The sequence below is a fragment of the Pomacea canaliculata genome, linkage group LG11 (genome assembly GCF_003073045.1).
Source record: "Pomacea canaliculata isolate SZHN2017 linkage group LG11, ASM307304v1, whole genome shotgun sequence".
NCBI classification, from domain to species: Eukaryota; Metazoa; Mollusca; class Gastropoda; order Architaenioglossa; family Ampullariidae; genus Pomacea; species Pomacea canaliculata.
In genome coordinates, this window is record NC_037600.1 from 21182982 (window position 1) to 21204705 (window position 21724).

General features: G+C 44.2%; 2 protein-coding genes across 4 annotated transcripts; both read left to right on the top strand.

Annotated features, from left to right (window-relative positions):
* The first annotated feature begins 1224 nt into the window (after nt 1-1224).
* Nucleotides 1225-13705, top strand: LOC112576246 (LIM/homeobox protein Lhx3-like). 2 transcript variants are annotated; one of them, XM_025258551.1, is made up of 6 exons: nt 1225-1420; nt 2088-2814; nt 5725-5896; nt 9140-9351; nt 10860-11219; nt 12177-13705. In XM_025258551.1, the coding sequence occupies exons 2-6, from the start codon at nt 2700-2702 to the stop codon at nt 12521-12523; spliced, it is 1206 nt and encodes a 401-aa protein (XP_025114336.1). In that variant the 5' UTR covers nt 1225-1420; nt 2088-2699; the 3' UTR covers nt 12524-13705. The 2 variants fall into 2 exon arrangements, with proteins under 2 accessions (XP_025114336.1, XP_025114337.1); XM_025258552.1 differs by lacking the exons at nt 1225-1420; nt 2088-2814 and adding an exon at nt 2823-3163.
* Nucleotides 13706-17656: 3951 nt separating this feature from the next.
* LOC112574944 lies at nt 17657-21699 on the top strand. Of its 2 annotated transcripts, none has more exons than XR_003101528.1 (3): nt 17657-17932; nt 19108-19274; nt 20959-21699. XR_003101528.1 is itself a non-coding variant. In XM_025256356.1 (3 exons), the coding sequence occupies exons 1-3, from the start codon at nt 17921-17923 to the stop codon at nt 21316-21318; spliced, it is 504 nt and encodes a 167-aa protein (XP_025112141.1). In that variant the 5' UTR covers nt 17657-17920; the 3' UTR covers nt 21319-21699. The 2 variants fall into 2 exon arrangements, 1 of the variants encoding a protein (XP_025112141.1); XM_025256356.1 differs by having other exon boundaries at nt 20994-21699.
* The last annotated feature ends 25 nt before the right edge of the window (nt 21700-21724 follow it).

Sequence of the window (21724 nt, forward strand, 5' to 3'; positions counted from 1 at the left end):
CATCGGTTGGTAAAGGTCTGGAGCTTGTTGTAGTTGGTGTTTGTCACTCTCCAGGTGTGAGAACCATACAGTAGGACTGCCTTCACATTGGTGTTGAAGATGCGGGTCTTACTGCGGAAGGATAATGCTCGGGAGTTCCAGATGGGGCGTAGGCTGTTGAAAGCATATAGTTATATAGAGGGAGGATTGCCCCTCAATAGACTGCTCAATGATGATACGGAGGGTGGCAATGTGGTGAGTGCATGACCTATCCTGGCGAAACCCTGCTTGTTCTGGTCTAAGTTTTGCGTCTAATGCCTTCTTCAGTCTCTCTAGAATTACCCTTGATAGGACTTTACTGGGGATGAACAGAAGCATGATCCCCCGCCAATTGCTGCACTGAGAGCGGTCTCCTTTCTTCGGTAACTTGACCAGGTGGCCTAATGTCCAGTCTGTTGGTACTGGCTCTTGCTCTCAGATATTGTGTAGGAGGGGCTGTAAAATTGTCGTTTCCGGGTCTGGCTCTAATGCTTCTGGGGTAAGGCCATCTTGGCCTGCTGCTTTGCTATTTTTCATGCTTTTGATAGCTTTGGTGATTTCTGTCTTAGTTGGAGGGCTGGTGTTGACAGGAAGTTGTTCAGCTGCTGGTGGGATGCCAGTTCAGGATGGCGGACGAGGCCGATTGAGGACCTCGTCAAAGTATTCCATCCAGCGGTCTCTGTCCTGCATCGTTTGTTATGGTCTTGCTGTCTGTCTTTCACTTGCTTGTTTGGGTTGATGTTCCTACCTGACAGAGTTCGTGTTATTTCGTATAGTCGCTTCATGTTTCCCTGTATAGCTGCTGTCTTTGATTTCTTTGTCAGTTCATGCGTTTCTTGTCCTCCCTGACAGAACTCTGCACTTGGCGGTTGGCTTCCCAATATTCAGCTCTGAGATCTTCCTTTTCCTTCTCCTCACTCGGACATCAGAGGGATCACTGACTATTTTTTGTGTTGGTCTAAAGGTAGCTCTTGCTCTGATATTTATTCTCGCCACAGAGTTCTCGACCTTCGTCTTTCATCCTTGATGTTTCATAACTGAAAATCATGCTCTGAATTTATTTCGGCTTTTACTTCGTCTTCTACACATATTAAAGTAGAATTCAAAATAGATCAGTAATGACTTTACGATAGCTTAAGATATTTAATAAATACTTTTAATATACATGAAAGTATTACTTTAAATTTTGGGGGAGAATGGGTGTGCTTTGTGTTCTATAAATGTACCTGTATGTTCGCTGTCTCTGTATTATTTTCCTAAACATAGATCGTAACAAAGACGTCTGTTGCTGTAGTGGTCATACGTCCTCGACAGTCGAGTTCACGCTGAGCCAGCAGGTACAGTCCCCCTGTCGGACCGTCTGACAGCACGTGGATACCATGGCAACTGACTGGGAAATCGGGTAAGACACCACTCGAGTACGCAACGCAACACCTTTCCTAGGAGGTGCGTGGGGGAGCTTTGTCGGGTGCGCGGGTGTAGGTCCGGCAAGCTGCTGGACAGTCTGATCGCCCACCGTTGCTGGAGTAACTAATTAGGGGGGAATAACGACCTACCTGTCCAGACTGAGACCAGGAAGTCTGCCGGCGGTCCTGGGAGGCTTTTGTCAAAGGATCAGCGACGTGGACCGATTGTGTGTGTGTGTGTTTGCGCGCGCATAGATGTGTCTTTATGGGATGTGAGAGTACCTAGTTCCTTAGGAATATGTTTTAAATAATTGTTCGTACACTGAATAATTTTAAAATGACAAAACATGTTTATTCAAACAAGCAGTAGTCATGAAAGTGATGGCCGGAGGCACCAGAACAACTTCAAATAGGAGAGACAGTATTGTTATTTATGTGAATGTGCTAACTGAGCTTTTGGTGTGTAGTCGGCTACTTAGAACTTAGAACGTTTATTTTGAAACACATTATCTCTTATTTTTTCCTTTCCTTTGTCTTTTTCTCATCTTTTTTCTGTATTTTTTCTTCTTTCTTTAATTCCTTTTCCTTTTTATGTCATTTTGCCTCAGTCCATTTTTGCTCGTTTTTTTTTCTCTCTCTCTCTATTTATTGATATTTTGACAGACAGCCGTAGGAGGAATGAATCGGCTTGAAGAGCGCAGAACAGAAAAAGGCATGAACGACCAGCTGACGACTTGTAAAACGCTCTCCTCATAAAAGCAATCAGTTTGAAATCATCGCTCGTTACCGGCCGAGTGCTAAAATCGTCACATCTCTTTGTGGCGTTCTCACGACTCAATAACTCGATCCACCCCCGCACTCACTCGGCGTCCTCTGATCCCCAGGGTAAGCAGCAGACGCCCTGACTGCACCAACAAGTCATTGACTCGTCTAGCCACTCCACTCCGCTGACGTAATCCCCGTCTGGCCCCCAGCAGACCAACACAAACGCTGCGATTGGTCAGACCTCCGGCTTTCCTCAACCTTTGACCAATGACAGGTCACGTCGTCCTAGTGGACGTCTCTTAGTCCCAAAACGGACAGAAAAACGATGAAACTGCAACACCGACAAGTGCCATGTAGTTGTGCGGTTGTCAGACTGTTGGATCTTCTATTTCCTTCTTGTTTATTTATCCAAGCTGTGTGCCCTCAGGCGTGCATGGAAGTGTGCAACTGTCGCCTTGTGAGTGGAAACACGTAAAGGTCGTCAGTAGCAGGTCAGTGTCAACAGCAAGAATGATTATGTTGGACAGTGGAGAAACGGTGGTGCCAAGTTCCAGCCCGGATCTTCCAACATCGGCGTGTCTCCCCGAGTATTCTCCTCCAATCAACCCTCCACTCGCCCACGACGGTAAGTCACCATGGATACCTGCTGGTCACTTGTTCTAGCAGCTCTGTCAGTTTCACCTCGGTTGCTATGTACACGTCAACTGCTGTCATCCTTGCCGGGTTTTGACCTCAGTACGTAAATTAAAATTTTAAACTTAAAAAAATAATAATAACCCCCCCAAAAAAGTCAGTTTATCCTTTTTTTTTTATTTGCTGAGGGCTGATACCCTTACGAAATTTTAAACTACTTTTCTTTCATGTCTCTGCGGCGGACACCGTTCCGCGACGATTTTTGCATGAGGTCAAAATGTCATGGCCTCGCGAGCACGCGTATGGTGACGCGATGTTGAACCTGACAAACCGCCTCTACGGTTGGTAGATGTTTTATATTATATTTTTATATTTGTACCCGAAAATGTAGTCAGAGCGGTTTTTAATAACATTAGACAAAAAAAAAGAATGTAGGTGACATTGTAAAGCTTACTTACCTGAACAACAGATCAGCGCAGGCCGGGAGGACGACAGGCCCGGGGTGTTGTACCCATAAAACTGTATCTCGATGGCTGATAACAAAGAAACCTTGGAGAGCACGAATACAGGCGAAATGAAAAATATTAACACAAAGTTGCTGGCAATAGAAAATAAAAAAGCAGGAAATGTAGATGAAAGAATCTTTGTTACCTTTGTTAGAAAAACGCAGCAACAGCACCCAGAAAAAATATTTAATATGTTATCAATATCGGGTGTGTAATACAGCGATTTGAACTGTTGTTGCGGTTGTAAAAAAAATCAATATACTACTTAAAACTTTGTCAAGTTTGATAAACAGTGTTATTGTGCAACTAACAACATGAAGTCCTACTCGGTGTCTAAGAGAAAAGAAAGAAAAAGAAAACAAGATAAAAATTTTTTTAAAAAACCCTCTACAAAACAACCGATGTATTTAACAATTTAATTATTTAATAATTATTTGTATTTAGTAATTTAATTTATATTGCGACAACTTTTCCATTTAGGAAGCAATTATGTTTTGTCCGGTTTGCAAGAAGTCCAGTGATTGAGCTAAACGGATAACACCTGATATCAAAATCCGTAGAATGGACTTTATGGACTTAACTTCTCTTCTCGCTCCTCTTGAAAGCGAATAAAACTTTCTTAATGCGTGACAGAATTGTGTATCATCTGAAAAAAAGTTGAAGGATTAAATTAAAAGAATTGAAATGACTTTCACTTTGCAAAACATTTTTCCTACTTCCATTTTTTTCCTCTTTTCTCAATTCTAGTCTTTTTTTCTTATGTAATTCGCAATGTCGGTTTTCTCAATCATCTGAACATTAATTTTCTCTCATTTTCTTTTATCCATCTGCAAATATTTTCAGGATGCTCTTCAGTTATCATAAAGCACGAATTATCTCATCTTTCGTTTAAAAGTGTTTCCCGGGCTTTAATTTATCGGTATTATTTTGTATTATTCACTGTCACTGGTTCTTCTGAAAGTTTGTAATAATAACATTCCACAAATTACTAACAAAACATAAACTTCTGTTCATTTTGAGTTAACAGTTGCATTATTTTGCCTACCCCTACCACCCGCTACCGACTACAAAAACAAACAAAAAAAATTCTCACTGACACGGAAACTATTTTTCTCTTCCTGTCTGCGCTTACATCAGAAATTTTAAAATTAGTTAATGTTTATATTTACACTGTTTTCCCACTCTTGTCTATTCCAGCGTTATTTACCGCGTCTGTTTTCTGTTTTGTCAAAAATATATTTTCATTCATCGGTGAAATTTTGATATAATATTTTTTTAATTAAGGATCCTTGAATCAGGTCTGTTCCCCCAAAGATAATTCTTGTATTTCCTGGTAGCCAGCCGGTTCCTCGCTCACATAAGCGAAATGAAACAAGAAAGATCCGTAGATATGGTTTCCTCCTGGTTTACCTTCTATTCCTTTCATTAAAACCGATCTAAAAAAAAAGAAAAAAAGAAAAAATGCAGAGTATTCCCTTCTGAAGGTCCATCTTCATTTAACTAGTTAAATTTTCTCAAATCTCAAATATCACTGGAGTACAGGAGTACACATTACTGGTAACAAGAATAGACATTACTCAACTGACTTAAATTACTCAATTACTAGCTGTGACAGATTAGACATTACTGGTTGTTGGTGTCTGGACAGGACAAAGTATGATTCCATCTAGATGGCACAGGCTTTTTGTTATCATTAAAGGTATAGCACAGCTCAACCAAGCTTATGACATATTATTTTTGTGATATTTGTATTGCTGATATGTGTCTTCCTGCTTTCAATAATTTTCTTTCCTTTTATTTATTTATTCATTTTTTTTTTGAACATCAGCAGGTTATAAAGGGCCTGGTGAATTTAGACCATCCTGGACGAGAACTAGAATTATTTAATTGAAAGTAATAGTCGAAGTCCCCGACAAATAAAAACTGCAGAATGTTTGCATCATGTAACTTGTTTTGTTGAGAAAGATGTTTGCTAGAACTGTATTATAGACGAAGACGAGATATAGGAGAAACAATTACAAATTAAAAAGAAAATCGTAGTATATGTAACTTATTTCTCTCCTCCTCCCCGAGAGAAAGAGTGAAAATGAGAGTGGGGTGAAGGGCAGAGAATTGTTGCAGTCTCGAAACGTTTTCAGCGTAAGACAAAACTCGGAATAGAAAAATAAAATTCATCTAGATGTATCATCGCAAAATAAAGGTAATTCTGACTTGTTCTGCCCCAGCCCCTACCTTTTTTGTCAAACATTTACACAAAATAAAAAAGAAAAAAAAAATAGTTGATACATTATTGAAAGTGAAAGCAGCCCGTGACTCCTGGATTACAAAGATCACGTTACGTTGAACTGACGTAATCGCAACGTAGGTTGTGACTAACGGGCGCCATTTGGTTGCAGGTCCCCCTCCGTGTGCGGGGTGCGGACAGTCCATCCAAGACGAGTTCATCTTGCGCGTGCAGGGTCACCTGTGGCATGCGCAGTGCCTGCGGTGCGCTGTTTGTCAAGTTTTGTTGACACAGTCTTGCTACGTTCGAGGAAATCGCGTCTTTTGTCGCGTGGATTTCTTCAGGTGAGACACAATTCTACAATTTAAAAATTTAAATTAACAGAGAAATATTTTGCTTGGTGTGTAGTCATGGGTCTTGACATTTTCTGCATACAGTTTGCTTCCCTTTAACCTGCTTGTCTGTCCCAATCTGTTTTCTCACAAAACTGAATATGGAATTTTCTGGCTGACCAGACATGACCTGGCGCCGACGAACCTAACAAAGTAGTGACACTCGACATATCGCACCGTCTCATCGCTGCCATGGCACTGCCAGGTGTCGCCAGGTAGACACCGCTACACTCGGCGTCACGTTCACCTGGCTTGTCAGGCTTAGTCTTGACCAACAGCGCGTCACGAGCCCGTCACGTGACGTCTGGACAGTAGACTGTTTTATGTGCGGATCGTCAGACGTGATGACGTATGGTGTCTGATGGCGAGACAGACACCACAGCGACTGCACTACACTACAACAGCAGCAGCCGTCACCGCGGAGACGTTGGCCATGATGCAGTGCTGTCCGCAGACGCCTCGAGGTCACGCTCCTTGTCCTCCACTTGGGGTGGGAGGAGACAGGGAGGTTCTTGATGTAGTTTATCTCCTCTTTTTTGTACTTACATTTGAGCATACAATCTTTTGTCTGTTTAAGACATGTTTATGACCTCATAAAATTATGCTTATGACCCATTAACTTCAGGCGTAAGCCACTTTAGGAGTTTACATTAGGTTAGGGTTAGGGTTTTGTCTGTACTGTTAGCATCTGCATCCACCAATCACAGAGAAAGCGTGGAGTGGAATTAAAGGCGACCCACGACTTAGAGGGAGAGGGAACAGACAAATTCCGGCTTTATTGGGGCTTACTTCCGAGTTATCAGGACACCTTCCGTTGACCTCCCTATCCTCAAACATTCCCCCTTCACATCAAAGGTGTGTCTACCGTGCTGAGCAGTAAGCTCAGGTATATGAACACTTCAGTATAAAGTAAAAAAAAAAAGTATTAAAAACCCCTAAACGAACCATTTCACATCATGGAAGTAGGGGTGGGTTGGAGGTATTTCATGGGTTACCGTGGATGTGGAAGGATGGGTTAAAACAGTTCGATACATGAAAGTCGGAAACTTTGAGCCGAAACTTTTGAAGTTGACCCGAAACGACTGGAGTGACGGAGTGGGACGGAGTGGAGTGGGACGGACTTGAGATGCCGACACGCAGGTGAAGCGTGACCGCTGGCGACCAGTCTCATACTCAAAATGATCGACCTCTCTTGACCTCGCACTGACCTTTCTCTAGGTTCATTAGCTGTCAGAAATGTAGGGGCTGAGACCTTTGAACAACAAAAGTTCTCACTCATTCAAATATAATTATACATCAAATATGCACATCTTTTTTCTTCATATCTATATAATATCTTACCTCTATAGAGCAGGAACAGGAACCTTTTTTCCTCCAAGGGCCATTTTGATATTTATTTCGCGTTCCATACAAAATTATCTACCTAAAATTAGCTTGTTATATATAGTCAAGCAGTGGTTTCTCCAGAGTGTTAATACTTTTGCAACCTGTACATCAGCCTGCCTGGTACTGATGTTCTCTGAGCCACCACAATCCACCTTTTTGTAATTAGGAGGGCGAAAAATTTGCTCAGTCCCTTGAAAAGCATAGAGAAACAACTGTTTGGAGTTTGAAAATATATGTTTATAATTAGAAAGTTTCTACATGAGATAGAGTAAAAAAAACATCCCCCTCCCCCACTGAAGAACAATTTTCTGTTTGCGATTATTTACTTAACATACATTTATGTTGTTATGAAAAAAAGCTTTCCTGAAATCGGCAGTTGTCATGGCGGGCAGGACCTAACGATTTCGTGGGTCGGACGTTCCCCACCCCTCCATTAGAAAGACAGGAGCAGTTTGTTGGTTCTGTGTATACTTAGTGTCTTTTCTATTGTTCTCCTAATCCTACCTACATCACTTCCACGATCCTTACATCTCCTTCCCATCTCTCTCTCTCACACACACACACAGACTTTATCACACAGCCAGGCTACCACTAATCTACTTTGGGCCATAATAATGTTTCTTCGATCTCCATCTCGAATTTTCCACCTCTAAGACAGGTGTACCCCCCTACACACACACACCTTCACAGGTATGTCTTCACGCACCTTTCTTGTACTTGTGAGGGACAGATGGCCGTAGGGATGTAGCCACCCACACAGACACACCGCCCCCAGCACTTGACAGGAGATGGGATTATTGCGTCGTATATGATATATGTACACACACACAAACACACACACACACACACACGCAGCTGTAACCATGGAGGTATGTAGGGATCCAGTCCAGGATCCGTGGAGCCCCCTGGGGGTCAGCCGCCCTCTCAAGTCGAATCGTGATGTCTGGCTGCTCCACCAAGCATGGAGTCTGTCGCCACAGCACGTAGCTGCGGACGAGAAGCAGTCGCCGGCCAGTTCTTTATGATGCTGCTGACGTACGACTGGCTACACATGTCACGTGATTTGTTACCCGCCTGCCAGTCTCCACGCAAGGACTTGTAGCTACAAGTCGACACCAGTGAGAAGGACAAGGACTTTAGTCCACGTGTTCCGCATTATTCATTCTTCTTCAGTATTTTTTTATAAAATTGACTTCGGGGTCTGCTGCAAGTCCACTGACACTTGTTAACTGTCTTGTTAACTGTTTTGTTTGCTTGTTTGTTTTTGTGCACACACACACACACACAGAGACTTGCACGTGAGTACAGATTGTGAAAGGCTGGAGCTCAGGTTCTGGCAGGTGTTGTCATGAAAGGTGTTCTAAGGAATCAAACGGCGGTTTGGGCAAGTCTGCCAGCTTATTAGACACTTGCATGAAAAGTTAATCAAGATATTAAAAGAGGCACTTTCTTCGATTGCAAGTTCAAGGTTTTGGACTTCTATATTTTTGCCCAGAGAACTTTCGAGTTCATGGCGTATAAAGGTTATTTGTTGTTGTTGACTGTTGGACAGTTCATTGTAAACTTCCTGTCCCCGAGACTTAGTTTGGGACATGGAGTCTGAAACATGTGTAAATTCTTCCCTGTCTCCTAGTCCTGGCAACATTGACAGTGAACAATAATCACTCTTTGTTGCTACTGATGCTACTACTACGACGACAACACTACTAGCATCATTTTACAGTAGTTCTCCTTTTCCTCATTTTGAAGTCAATAGTGAAGACAGCAAAGACCAAAAAATCAAGAAACATCATATTTTGTCGGATGCAGACTATTCGGGGCCAGTTGTGCCGGATGTGGTCAAGTCATCTCCCCTAGCGAGGTAGTGCGGCGCGCACACGACAACATCTACCACGTGACCTGCTTCTGCTGCCTCTCCTGCGGCATCGCCTTCAACACCGGCGACGAGTTCTACCTTCGCCAAGATGGCCGCCTCCTGTGCACCACAGACTTCCGGGCCACGCGACCTTCACCCCGGCAAGGTCAGTAAGGACTGCTCACAGTTTTCTCCTTTACAACCCTTTTCAACCCTCACATCTACCTTCTCCCTTTTCTCTTCCTTTAAACACGTGAGTCATCATCAGTCCATCCATCCACTTGTTCACTATAGCTGTTCACCTCATGTTAACACTCCACTTTCTTTTTTCTGACGATTTTTTTCTTTTTTCGGCAACAAAAACATATTTTGAGATGCCATCTAGGGACTGAAAAAGCAGAAACGAAAACTGTAGCTTTTAAAGTCAGAATTCCTTGAAGCAAGCACCAGCCACCGTGCCTCAGGTCACACTTTAGGTCCTTTTGATGTTTTGGCGGCAGTGCTGTCCCTAAACGTACCCCACCCCACTCCCACCTCGCCCCGCTCCCCAAAGTACCTCTGGGCTGTTTTACAAAGAACGCAGACATTCTGATTGGGGTCCTTATGGTGACCTTTATGACAGGTAGAGGGAGCAGGAGGGGGACTGGGCGACAAGAGGCCAGGTGTCAGACAGGTGACAGCTTTGACGCGATTGTGCTGTGTTTAAGCAAGGATTAGAGGGATTTACGTGGATCAAGACAGAGTGAGAGAGGGAGACAGAAAAAGGAAGAATCAGACTCGGGTAGAGTGAAGTATTAGAGATATAATACACGGGTATTAGAGAAGGCAGAGCAGGGTAGAGATTTTACAAAGGGCTGTAAAGTCGCTTTACATGTATGAACAGATTGCCAGTCATGTCCTAGTGAGGGGTGGTGGTGTGGGGAGCAGAGACAGTGGAATGAGAGACAAGGTAAACTGACCGTTTACTAACCCACCAGTTTACAAGGATCATTCTTCTGACTCTGGCTGGGTCGTAGGCCATGTTTGTCTGCTATATGGTTTTTTAGAGTTTAGAGCATATTTATTTTTTATATTGTTTCGTTGTTCTAAGTCAACTGAGACGTTACCGCTGGTTTCAAATAGAAAAACACCGCACAAACGAAACTGAGACCTACCTCTGTATAGAACAAGCTTCATATTTTGAGACGGGACCCAAAAGAGGGATAGAGAGGAAAGAAAAAAAGGGGGCGAGAATAGAGAGAGAGAGGATGAGGTAGCGAACGAACACTAACTTGATGGAATCGGAGAAATTTTCAATCTCCGTCTTCACTCGAAAGTTCGTGCCCCCCTTGCCGAGCACGAGCTGTCAACCTGTCAGACTAGTGAAGGGACATCGAGAGCACGAGTGGTTTGCTATTTTCGCTACACTGGCCTCGCGCAGGAATCACCTTGACTCAAATGATGCGATAGATGGAGAGTGGACAATCACATCACACCTGTGAAAGTTAGCGGCAGAAACTAACCTGTACCTAGAAAGGTATCAGCGAAAATACAGAAACATTCAGATAATCCCAATACTTAAAATCTTTCGTTAATCATATTAGCTCATAATAACGAGGATCAACAAGCACAGCGAAGCTTTCAAACATGCTGCTGCTGCTGCTGCTGCTGATGATGATTTATCTTTTGTAACAGAACAGGCGAGCGGTAACGCTGACATCATGTGTCAGAACCAGCCAGCAGCGCCCTCTGATGCAAGCAGTGTCTCGATATCTGAGCAGGAGGAGAAGGTGCTCCGCGAAGTGTACAGCACGTGCAAAAATCCCTCACGTGACTTCCTCCAGCAAATCAGCGCCAGCCATCGTCTTGACATGCGCAGCGTCCGCGCCTGGTTCCACAGTCAGCGCCTGCGCGACCGGAAGCAAGAGTTCCCGAATGGTGGCGCCGGTGTCGGTAGTGGTGACGTAACTGCTTCTCTGCCAGGGGGCGACAGGATCAGCGTAGGACGTGTGCTGGCGCCCCCTGGGAGCTTTCCTTTGCCCATTGTTAATGACGGTATGGCTACAGTTTGTAAATTAATATTTTTCTTTAGTTTTTAGTTGTTTCGGGTCTTACAGCTTCAATTTCATTAGGAAGCCATGTTATGCAAGCGAAGGAATTATTACAAAAATATTGAATTTCATAATTTGTTAATAGCGGAGTTGCTTGGTCTACTTGCTAGTAATGGTTGACAGTGTCAACGCTTAACCCGGATGTAAAACCTACATTTTTAACGACTAACTTAGCTGCTTCCAAGTTTTGCTTCTCAAACTTTAATCAAATAGCATAATTACATTTGTAACACATTAGCTTTTGTAAACATAATCTCACCTGTGCAAAAACAATCCCAGACTTCTTTAAGTAGACTCTTTGTTGGTAATGGTGTATTCTCATTAATGTCGTGTACTCGAAATTCTTACAGTGACTTCCAGCGATACCAGAGGTTAAAACTATATTTAACTCACGAATACGTCTGCTCCGACTCCCCCTCCCACAACCTAAAAGAAAATGGATGCATTTTTCTATTACCAGAGTCTTTTAAGGCCTTCAACATTTACTTCCTTTGTGTTTGTTCTACATCTCTTGAAAAGCATCCAAGCGCAAAAAATAACGTGTATTTGAGTTGGGTAGGTCTGCACTGTTGTGTAGGTAAAGACCTTAGACAAAACAAAGAAAAAAAATTAAAAACACTTCGAAAGAGACGAGAGGTGAAAAGGAGGACAATTAAAGATTAATACTTAATCTGATGTTAATTAAAGATGTTTTAAGACCTCAGTGCATGTGCCAGTTCCTCGAGATTTGCATTCGACCCTCTGCACTGTACAGACTTCATTTTCTAATTTCCACCTGCCTTTACTTTCTCACCTGTGTTTACTTTTCTGTGTTTAACTTTATTGCCGCATTACAGCTTTCTTCTGTTTCTACTCGGCCTAACCTTCTGTGGTTCTACAGTGCCTGCTATTTCTGTCACAGCCATGTGCCCCGGGCAGCTTCCCTCCGGGACCAGGACTGACGTCACAGCCATCGACATCCCGTTTGCCATGACGTCTTCCTGCCCTAGAGTTACCTGCCTTTGGCCCTTGTCACCCGAAGTGTGGAGCGAGGACTTCGTGCCCCCCAACGTCAACCTTGACCCTTGCGACCTCCAGAACGGCGAGGTGTGCTGCAGCCGTCGGTACCTGCCGCAGTCCGCCACGACCTCAGTGCTGCCACCTGAGTTCGACTTCACCAACGGAAGGGGAAGTAATTGTGGCGTGCAGCAGCAGCAGCAGCCAACGGCGCGAGTCGACGGAGCGGAACCTCCATGGATAAACTGTTGAGGATGACAGGCAGCTAGCTTTGGGGACTTAGGTGACTAGTCAATGGCTTGTCATTAGTCAGGGTCGTCATGCAGCGGTTGACAAGTGTGGGTGACTGAAATGACAAGTCTGGGGCAGATGACTGGTGACTTGCCAGGGTTACTGTGGTGACTAGTGCATAGGAAGTCACGTAGGGGCTACTTTGTCTGCGATTAATGCCAGTCAGGGACACTACAGGTAACTCTAGTCATTCAGTATTATGGAGATGACTGTCACCAGACAGGTTTACTTAAGTCAGTAATGTGTTGTCAGGGTTACTTAGGCGACTAGTGCACAGTTCGTGTAGCATAGTGGGACTATTGTCAGACAGGTGGACAGGTGTTTAGTCAAGTCCCTTACATCAGGTGTCAGATGAGATTAATTAACTTATAGTCTGGGTCGCGCAGGTGACAGTTGAGGACATGCCTCTTGGGGAATGGTTCTTATGCTGTAGGCATTGAAGTCATCATCCAGTAACAGGATATTGTTACTGAATGTCTGAACAACCGCTCACCTACCTCACATAATGTTCAACAGTATTTTGTCTCGCTCCTCTCTCAGCCTCACTTTAATGAAACACACAGGCAGTCAAAGAGCTTTTGATGGAACAATGCTTTTAAAAGAATTATTATTATTATTCTGCTTTTCTGTGCGACGCATTAAGATGATGATTGTGAAGACATGTGAGGAGACCTGTGCGCCTTTATTGACGAAGGTTTTTAATGACTCGTTGGGTGGGCGGAGCTAGCGGGGGGCGTGACCTCTGGTAACACCGCTGTACACGTGTTACTCCCCCAAGGCCAGATACCCCACCTTAGATCATGGGGTAAGCATGCTTACAATCCTATCTCATCCCATCCAATTTTTAAAAAGTTTAAATTATCAGTTCCTGTGTGTTTTGAATGCAAACCTGTCAGGAGCGTTCACTGGAAAACGTGCTGCTGCATTGTGAACATTGTTCGCAAAGTGTTTACTTTGTAAACAAACCTTTGACATTTGTCATGGCTTTTGCGTGCATATATTAGGTTGTCCGACAGTATGAAAATTGTAAAGAAACTTGTTTTACGCATAAAATTGTATATTAAAAGGCTTCTTATACACTGAAATTGTGATGAACGTGCCTAGAAATTTCAAATATTCCTCAAGCATAAAAAGGAAAATAAAGTATCAAGAATTTCTGGCTTCGTTTATCGGTTTATCGTGAGGAAAAGATGTTCAGGGGACTGTACCGCGACGTCCTTCTTCCCTCGTGTCTGAAAGAAAATTAAAAGCCATGCGGAGGCTCTGTCTGTCTGTCTGTCTGTCTGTCTGTCTGTCTGTCTGAGAGAACTAATTTTTAAAATTGATATTAATAGAGGTATGCGGCCATTTATCTAGGCAACCATAGAAACTATATAAAGATTCCCATCTTGATTACTAAATCATTGCATATACAAGTTAATTACCTTTAACACTATTCCATTCAAGCAAACGCATCCCTACTGCATACAATATTATTACAAGTAGGTAGGTCTCGTCAAAAGAGTGGAGACAGAAGAAGAGAGACACAGAGAGATATATTGAGAGAGGGAACAAAAAGGGGAGGAAGAAGGGAGAGAGAAAAGAGCGACACAAGGGGAGCTGCCAGTCAGAACTGCTAGAGAGAGAGATGAAAAAAGCCATTGTGATGCCTGATGAAGGTGTGAATGGCCTGTCGTCTTTTCGGTTCCACCAATCGAAGAGCAATATCCGGAGGGAGACGATCCTCCGATCTGATTAGTCACACACGACTTGGCGCGTGTTTTGTGGGGTCACCGGACCACTTGGTGGGACCGCAGCACAAACAGGTGTTTGAGAGGAAGTCGCCAGGGGATGCGATGGACATCTTCATGGGAAACACTACTTGAACGACTCACAGTATGTGCGCGCGCAAGCAGAAGCCGATTCCGCCACATCGCAACATGACGTAACAAGCAGTAAGGTGCTGGGTGGGCATGGACACCCGGCTGGCACCATACCGAGTATACAGAGATAGCTGTCCACAGAGATAGCTGTCCTCAGCATGCGACAACAGCTGTCCTGACCTTCCTGTAGTCTGTCACCGCATACTGAGTATCGTGGCCACAGAGTTAGGGTTACGGTTGGGGTTAATTATAATAATATGTAGTCTGTCACTACAGGAAGGTGGACAGCTATCTCTGTATAATCGGAATAGTGCCAACCGGGTGATTCAAAAACTCAATAGTTTCCAAATTTGCGCCTGAGCTTTCAGGAATCAGTGGGTTGTGAGCAACTGGAGTCAGCCATGCTGCGGTCCTGTGCTGACATGAAATCGCTGTAATTCTCGAGATTGGTGTTTCTCCTTAACATTTCATGTTCCAGATATCAATAAGTGACACGAAATGAATCTTTTAAATGTGATTTGTGACCAGTTGGATATGTCTTTCATCCCTAATCCTCTGGTCAACAAGAGCTTTGACAGCGTGTTGGTCAAACACTCGTTTGTCACCAATACAGCGATAATCTTACGATCCTGGGTTCAGACCTCGTGTGGGGCCACACTGAATACCTCAAGCATCTTGTTACAGGAACGTTCGTTGTAATTTTTTAACAGTACTTTGTCCACCGCCATTATGGTTTTACTGTCTCCAGCGAAAAAGTGGAGGCAATTTCCAACCAAGTAAACCCACCAATTAATTCTTTCACTCGATCAAAGCTTATGCAGGCCTCATTAATTAATGCTGTTCTTACATTTCCAGGAATAGAACCTAAATAGCCGCGGCTCGTTGTAATATAGTCTTTGATCATTCAATCTATTTCCCCTGCAATTTGTTGTTTTTTTATTACCGTAATGTAAACGTAATGTAACCAACACGTCAGTCTCTGATGGCTATGTAGGGTGGGCTCGTCGTACCAGAAACAACAAAGATCGAATTTCCACACTAAAGTTTTTAATTCAGTTTCTCTCGGCGGCTGGCCTGCCGTCTCTCTGCTCTTCCAAACTCAAAAAATCCCCAGTCCACTGTAAAACTACGCTACTTATCCTCCCTACCGTCCAACTTTCCAGAACCATCCATCCCGCCTTGTCTCGTCAGTGTTTCCCTAAGTGGCTCAGGCAACTTGGTAATTTCTGATGTAACAACGACCCTGTAGCCACAGGTGGGCAGCTCAGGCAACTTGGTAATTTCTGATGTAACAACGACCCTGTAGCCACAGGTGGGCAGCTCAAGGCCGGTTATCACGGTGGGGGAAGGGGACAGTCCTGGGCCGTTCGACGCCGACTCTACTAACAATTACATACTCAGTACACTTCCAGAGTGCTACACTTACACGGGGAAAGAAAAAAAGTTTCCTTTCAATTTCCATTTGAAAGAACAGAAACATCAACCGAGCATAAAACAAGATTTCCCAGTGAACAAATCTGTACAGTCAAAATGCAGCATCATATACATAATGGGCTCGTTAACATTTCAAAATAGCAAGTACTACACATCCATTTGAATGTTTAAAAGAAACGAGAAACCGTTAAAACACCGGTTAACATATTCAGGTAAATTCAACACCCATGTACATCAATTCCATACAAATCTCAGAACTACCCCTAGGGGTGTCTGTCAAAAATAAAGCTACTAAAGAAAAGGATCCACCGATCACACATCAGTTTCCATTACAGGTAAGCTAAACCACCTCTCCAACACCTCCATTTCTTCATGTATGGCCCAGCAGACAGACTGTATCACCTGGTGGGGAGCTTTCTGACTAGAAGCTAAAAGACTTGCCATCTCCTGTCGGACACCATGCAACCTCGCCCTGTCCGACCTTTTTCCACCTGCACATCGGTGAATAAGGTGAATTCAGTCTGTCCACCGGTCGGCGGATTCTGTCAGAGCGGCGTAGAGGTTGCTGCTCGTCACTGTCGCTCTCTGCTATCTCCTCACTTTCATCTTCCTGTTCTACTCCCTCCTGCCGGTGTTCTGCAGGTACGCTGCTGGGATAAACTCTGGTTCTTCTGGCATCAACTCGAGGCCCACTTCGATGTCTGGAAGTTGCACCGGTTCGTCATCCTCACCATTTCCATCATCGTGAGGTGTGACTGCTGCTTCGTCTGCACGCTGACTGGGGTTGTTGTTTCTGGTGGTTCTTTCCTGGGCTATAGGAATACACCCACTGGGGATAGCAGATTCCGATGGAGTGTCCGTTTTGGTCCAGAGCCATCCTCTCTTTGAACCACATACACCGGTATCTCGTTCAATTTGTCCAGCACGACAAAAACTCCTTCCTCCCAGCGATCATCCACTTTGGATGTAATACGTGGTCCCATGGTTTTGACCAGGACTATGTCTCCCACTTCTAAGGTAGCTGCCAAAGCTCCTGCATCATACCTTATCTTGTTCTTAAGTGAAGCCTTTTCCATTTGCTCTGTGGCCATTCTGTATGCACTACTGATGCTTTCTGTCAGGTCCTGCACATCCTGCCTGCAACTCTTCCCTTGTGCAAGGCGATGAGAGACAACACAGTGAACAACTGACTCGCTAACCGACTTCGATGCGCTGCCCTCGTTATCCAAGTTCACCCACCGTCTGTCGCCATGGATATGGATCACACCTAGTTTTGGCGCTGAGGTAGGACACATTACCTTGTTAATGAAGATTAATTTCTCAGCTTGTGAACGTAGCTCCCTCTTACAAGACAGTTCATTTCTTAACGTGTGACAAGCCCTTCTCTCACACAAAATACAGACTTCACTGCATTCGTGTTATCTTGAACTAGGCATCGATACAAGACAGACTGTACCGCCTTCATTTCTCATTGTATATGTAACAGACCATATAACAATAATGTTTATTTAGGATACGCCTCATCCCAACAAAGGAGAATTTAAGGTGCTTATAGACATGAAGTCGCACGAGCACGCACTTATTCATTCACAAATCCATTCACCATCCTTAAAATAGCCGCTCATATTCTTTCTCTCTCTCTCACACACACTGTACCATGTGCTAGGCGCTCTTATCAGGACAAAGACAGAACCTCATTAATTTCTCATCTTGTGTTGGGCGCTGATACTGGAGGCAGAAAGCACCACCTTCTTTTTCTCCTCCTGTGCCAGCAGCTCCCACCGACTGGTCACTTCACTGTCTGCGTGCCGCACGCAGGAGTCACAGGAAGAGGGCGGGTGGTCTCGTCCGCACGCAACCGCCATGGCATGGTCTAGTTACTGAATGGGGCAAACAGCAACAGCAGCTGCCGATGTCAGGTCCTCACAGTAAACACAAACAAAGTCTCTGGTGTGGCACTGCCTTGCTCCGGTTAGTGAAGTGGAAGTTGCAGGAACGACAAGTTGCCCTTTCACCTGTTCACACCATTTGCTGTAATCTGTGAGAAAGATTGATTTTCGGGATGGGCTGCAAGGTAAGATCGATAATTATTATTATTATTTTTTTTTTTTACAACGCGCAGATCATTAACAGGCCGCGATGATGACAACTACGATGATGGCAATGATGATGTGCCAGCTGCGATAATGATACGGTTGTAAAACCACGCACTTTCATATAAATATATTTAAACATTTTCATTTGTGGAAAACAATCACGACTGTTTCTTTCGTCTTTCTGTTTATCTAAGCAGACTATTTATTTATCATGTTCTTTTCGCATCCTTGTCTTTCCGTGAGTTCGACCTTAACTTCTCTCGGTGCGGAGTATCCAGTCCGGTCTCCTGGTGGTGTCCAGTCCAGTCTCCTGCTGTTCTCCTGTCACTATCTCGCTTAGCACAATTTGAGGTATCTGTGAATATCTTTCGCCTGCACTAGTACGTCTGCTTGTAACAGGAACGATTCCATGCTAGTCTTCAGAGGGAATTCGTGTACCACAGGACTTCTTTCCAAAAACGACATACTGTACTGACTACATATATGTTTCGACAACAAACCTTCGTGGTGCGTGCTCCAGCAGAAATGCTATGCTCATTTAAAAAGAATTGAATTGTAATCATAACACGCTAGAGTTGTATACACAAACAAAGCAGAAGTGTGACCAATTTTCTTCTAGCCAAGCTATTGAATACATCTGTCACAGTCCGCAAGACCAGTGATTCTAGATTATCGAAAGAGACGCTTTCACTCTTACAAAATTAAGTTGCGGGCAACAAAGAACACCCAAACGAAGCGGGTATATTACACTCATAAAGCACAACCGTTATGAACCCTATGAACCCTCGTACATCTCAACCAGAAACCTTGCGAAGGCATACAGGCGATGCTGCACCGCTTTGTCTTGCTTCAAACCCATATCTCGTCAATGTATTGCCCATATCTCGCGAGAATCCTAAAGAGCTTAACCGTTTCGAGAAAAAGTTTAGCATGAAAATTGGAGAATTAACTGATACCAGCTAACGACCGTCTCGAGAGGCGGAGAAAGTCCCGCGTTTTGTGACCAGTCTACTCCTCTTTTTTTTTTTTTTTAAACGTTCATCAGCCAGTTCTTCTATGTTCACCGCGACCAATTGCTTATGCATTACGGTTCCAAACAACCTAATGTCTGGCTTTGACCACTTCTTACTACTGAAACCTTCTCACGTTTCAGCTACAAATCATGGCGACATCTACCTCTGGTTACAGCCAATCAGCAACCAGCACCTGGCCTGCCAGCAGCCAATCAGTGACCAGCACCGGCCTTGACGTCAACTGCCAGGGACCTGAGACTGAAGGGCGTCAGGATCGCTATGATTCGCAGTTCACGGAGAAAACAGTGTAACGTTTTGTGGAGAGTGCCTTACGAATGAATGCGAGCGTGTATAAACATCTGCATGTTAAAAACTCGCTTGCTGTACTCTTCTACCTTTTTCAGACAAAAATGTCCGGCCAACAGTTAATACATTTAATGTTTTAAAAAGAAAACGGTAATGAAATGTGAAAGAAAACAATGAAATAGTTCTACTGTCTACCGTCCGGAGAAAGTTAATAATTCTCCCGACACTCGACAATCCGCTCTTCAGGTAACCTGATGCCTGCAGTCAGATGACTCAGTTCCACACACACACACTGTCGGTACAGAAAGCCGCCGAACAGACGATCGTAGAGTTATATCCACGTCGGGGAATCGTCGTCACGGATGTCGCGGATGTTCCCTCGAACTGTTGACCGGCGAACTTATATCCGAGGCAACTTCAGTAGAGAAGATGGCGATTCGGCGCTACCCTTCGGTAGGTGTCGTGATGCAGTGGAGGGTCTAGGAGTCCTCCTACACAGATTTCCACTGCATGCCTCTCAGAAGTAAAGTCCACAACGGATCGCAGTGAATGTCTGTCGACTCCGTGTCGTTCTGTTCATTTCGATGTCTCAACGTAGAATCTCCCCCCAACCCCCACGCGTCCGTTACACGCGTGAAGTCAATGCGTCGGAGGACTTTCTCCTCGGGTAGCTCAGCTCCGACTGTCCTGGGAAACGTTAGTTCGACTAACTTATTGTCCCCTTACTCCGGTTTTGGCCAATGAAGCACCAACTACCGGGTAACTAGGACGACTGATTAGCGACCCCTCGTGGAGTCCATGCCGACCAATCATAATCTCTGTACCGTGTAGTCGCCATGGCTCCCACCTCAATTGACTGCAGTCGCCGTAGTTACGCCTTGTCAGCTTCGTTACGTCAAAACCCATTGAATGACGTAAAATGGTCCGCGTGGAGATTGCGTCAGCATTCGCTTGGCTGCTCTCCCCTGGTATCCTCAGACAGATAAGACTTTATTTGTCCCAGAGGGTAATTCTGGTGCAGCTCGATTAAAATTAGAATTCATGCACAATTGCATGCACAAAACTATTCATGTCTCGTTCATAACCCATTCAAAAGTCGCACGGCTGAAACAACAAAAGACAGCCGCAGTCTGTTTGTCCTGCATGCAGACACACAATCGGCGGCCCGACGGGAGCCGGACAAGTACTGTCTACAGAGCATGCCTGTCATCACGAAGGATGGCAGACACCTTCAGAAGAGTCCGTCTATTGTACAGAGCCTGAAGAGAACTCTGAGTTGACCCAATGACTTTGGAGCAGGTGGATGCCACACGATGTAGGCTGCTCTTGTCCTTCAACGATAAACTGTTGTAGAAACAAATAAACGAGAAGGACAGTATGCTCTCTATGTGCGATCTGTAAAAAAAAGCTGAAGCAAACAACTAGAACAAAAAATCACATTCAAATCACATTTGAATCGCGAATCGTTACAATAACCCTCGTACATTTTAACCAGAAACCTTGCGAAGGCATACAGGCGGTGCTGCACCGCTTTGTCTTGCTTCAAACCCATATCTCGCAAATATCTCGAGAGAATCCTAATCCTTCTCTGTTCACCGCGACCAATTGCTTATGCATTACGGTTCCAGACAACCTAATGTCTGGCTTTGACCACTTCTTACTACTGAAACCTTCTCACGTTTCAGCTACAAATCATGGCGACATCTACCTCTGGTTACAGCCAATCAGCGACCAGCTCCTGGCCTGCCAGCAGCCAATCAGCGACCAGCACCGGCCTTGACGTCAACTGCCAGGGACCTGAGACCGAAGGGCGTCAGGATCGCTACACTGAAGGGCGTCAGGATCGCTATGATTCGCAGTTCACGGAGAAAACTTTTTCCTCGGCAGACAAGGACGAAGACTCGTCTACAAGAAAACTTACGCCACCGGAAAAAGCGAGTTACAGTTCCTGTGACTCAATGGAAACCCAAGGGAGCACCACCAGCGTAGTGTTGACGGATGCCAGGCGAGTTACAATCCTGATGACCGAACTGGAACTGATATGATATCAAAGTTGTAATCATGGCTGACTCATTGAGGAATTCTGTACCTAAAGCCTTTGTAGATTATAGCATCACAATTACAGCGCAGTCAAATTAAAAGCCAAGCGCCCAAGTACGTATACGCGTGTGTGAAGAATTACTTGCTATAAAGTGTTTGAACATTTGGAGAGTTCAGAACAAAACAAACGACTGGAATCCAAGTGGAGGTGTAAAAAAAAAACGATCATCCTCTGATTTCATGGGAGTAAAGCGTAATTCTATGAGAGTACACAAAGATTGTTCACAGACAGAATGCTGAGAGATTTCCATTTTATTAACATGTAAATTCGTGAAGATTTTTGATTTGCACAAATTTAAAAATGGGCTTGACAAAACCTAAACTACTGGGCTCAATAAAGAAACTTTACCA

What these genes read in the sequence shown, in the direction of transcription:
- LOC112576246 (XM_025258551.1), top strand. Translation starts at nt 2,700, where the DNA reads ATGATTATGTTGGACAGTGGAGAAACGGTGGTGCCAAGTTCCAGCCCG. An exon ending in CCCTCCACTCGCCCACGACG is followed by an intron (nt 2,815 to 5,724) that starts GTAAGTCACCAT and finishes ATTTGGTTGCAG; the next exon opens with GTCCCCCTCCGTGTGCGGGG. An exon ending in TGTCGCGTGGATTTCTTCAG is followed by an intron (nt 5,897 to 9,139) that starts GTGAGACACAAT and finishes TGTCGGATGCAG; the next exon opens with ACTATTCGGGGCCAGTTGTG.
- LOC112574944 (XM_025256356.1), top strand. An exon ending in CAGTTCACGGAGAAAACAGT is followed by an intron (nt 19,275 to 20,993) that starts GTAACGTTTTGT and finishes CTCTGGTTACAG; the next exon opens with CCAATCAGCGACCAGCTCCT.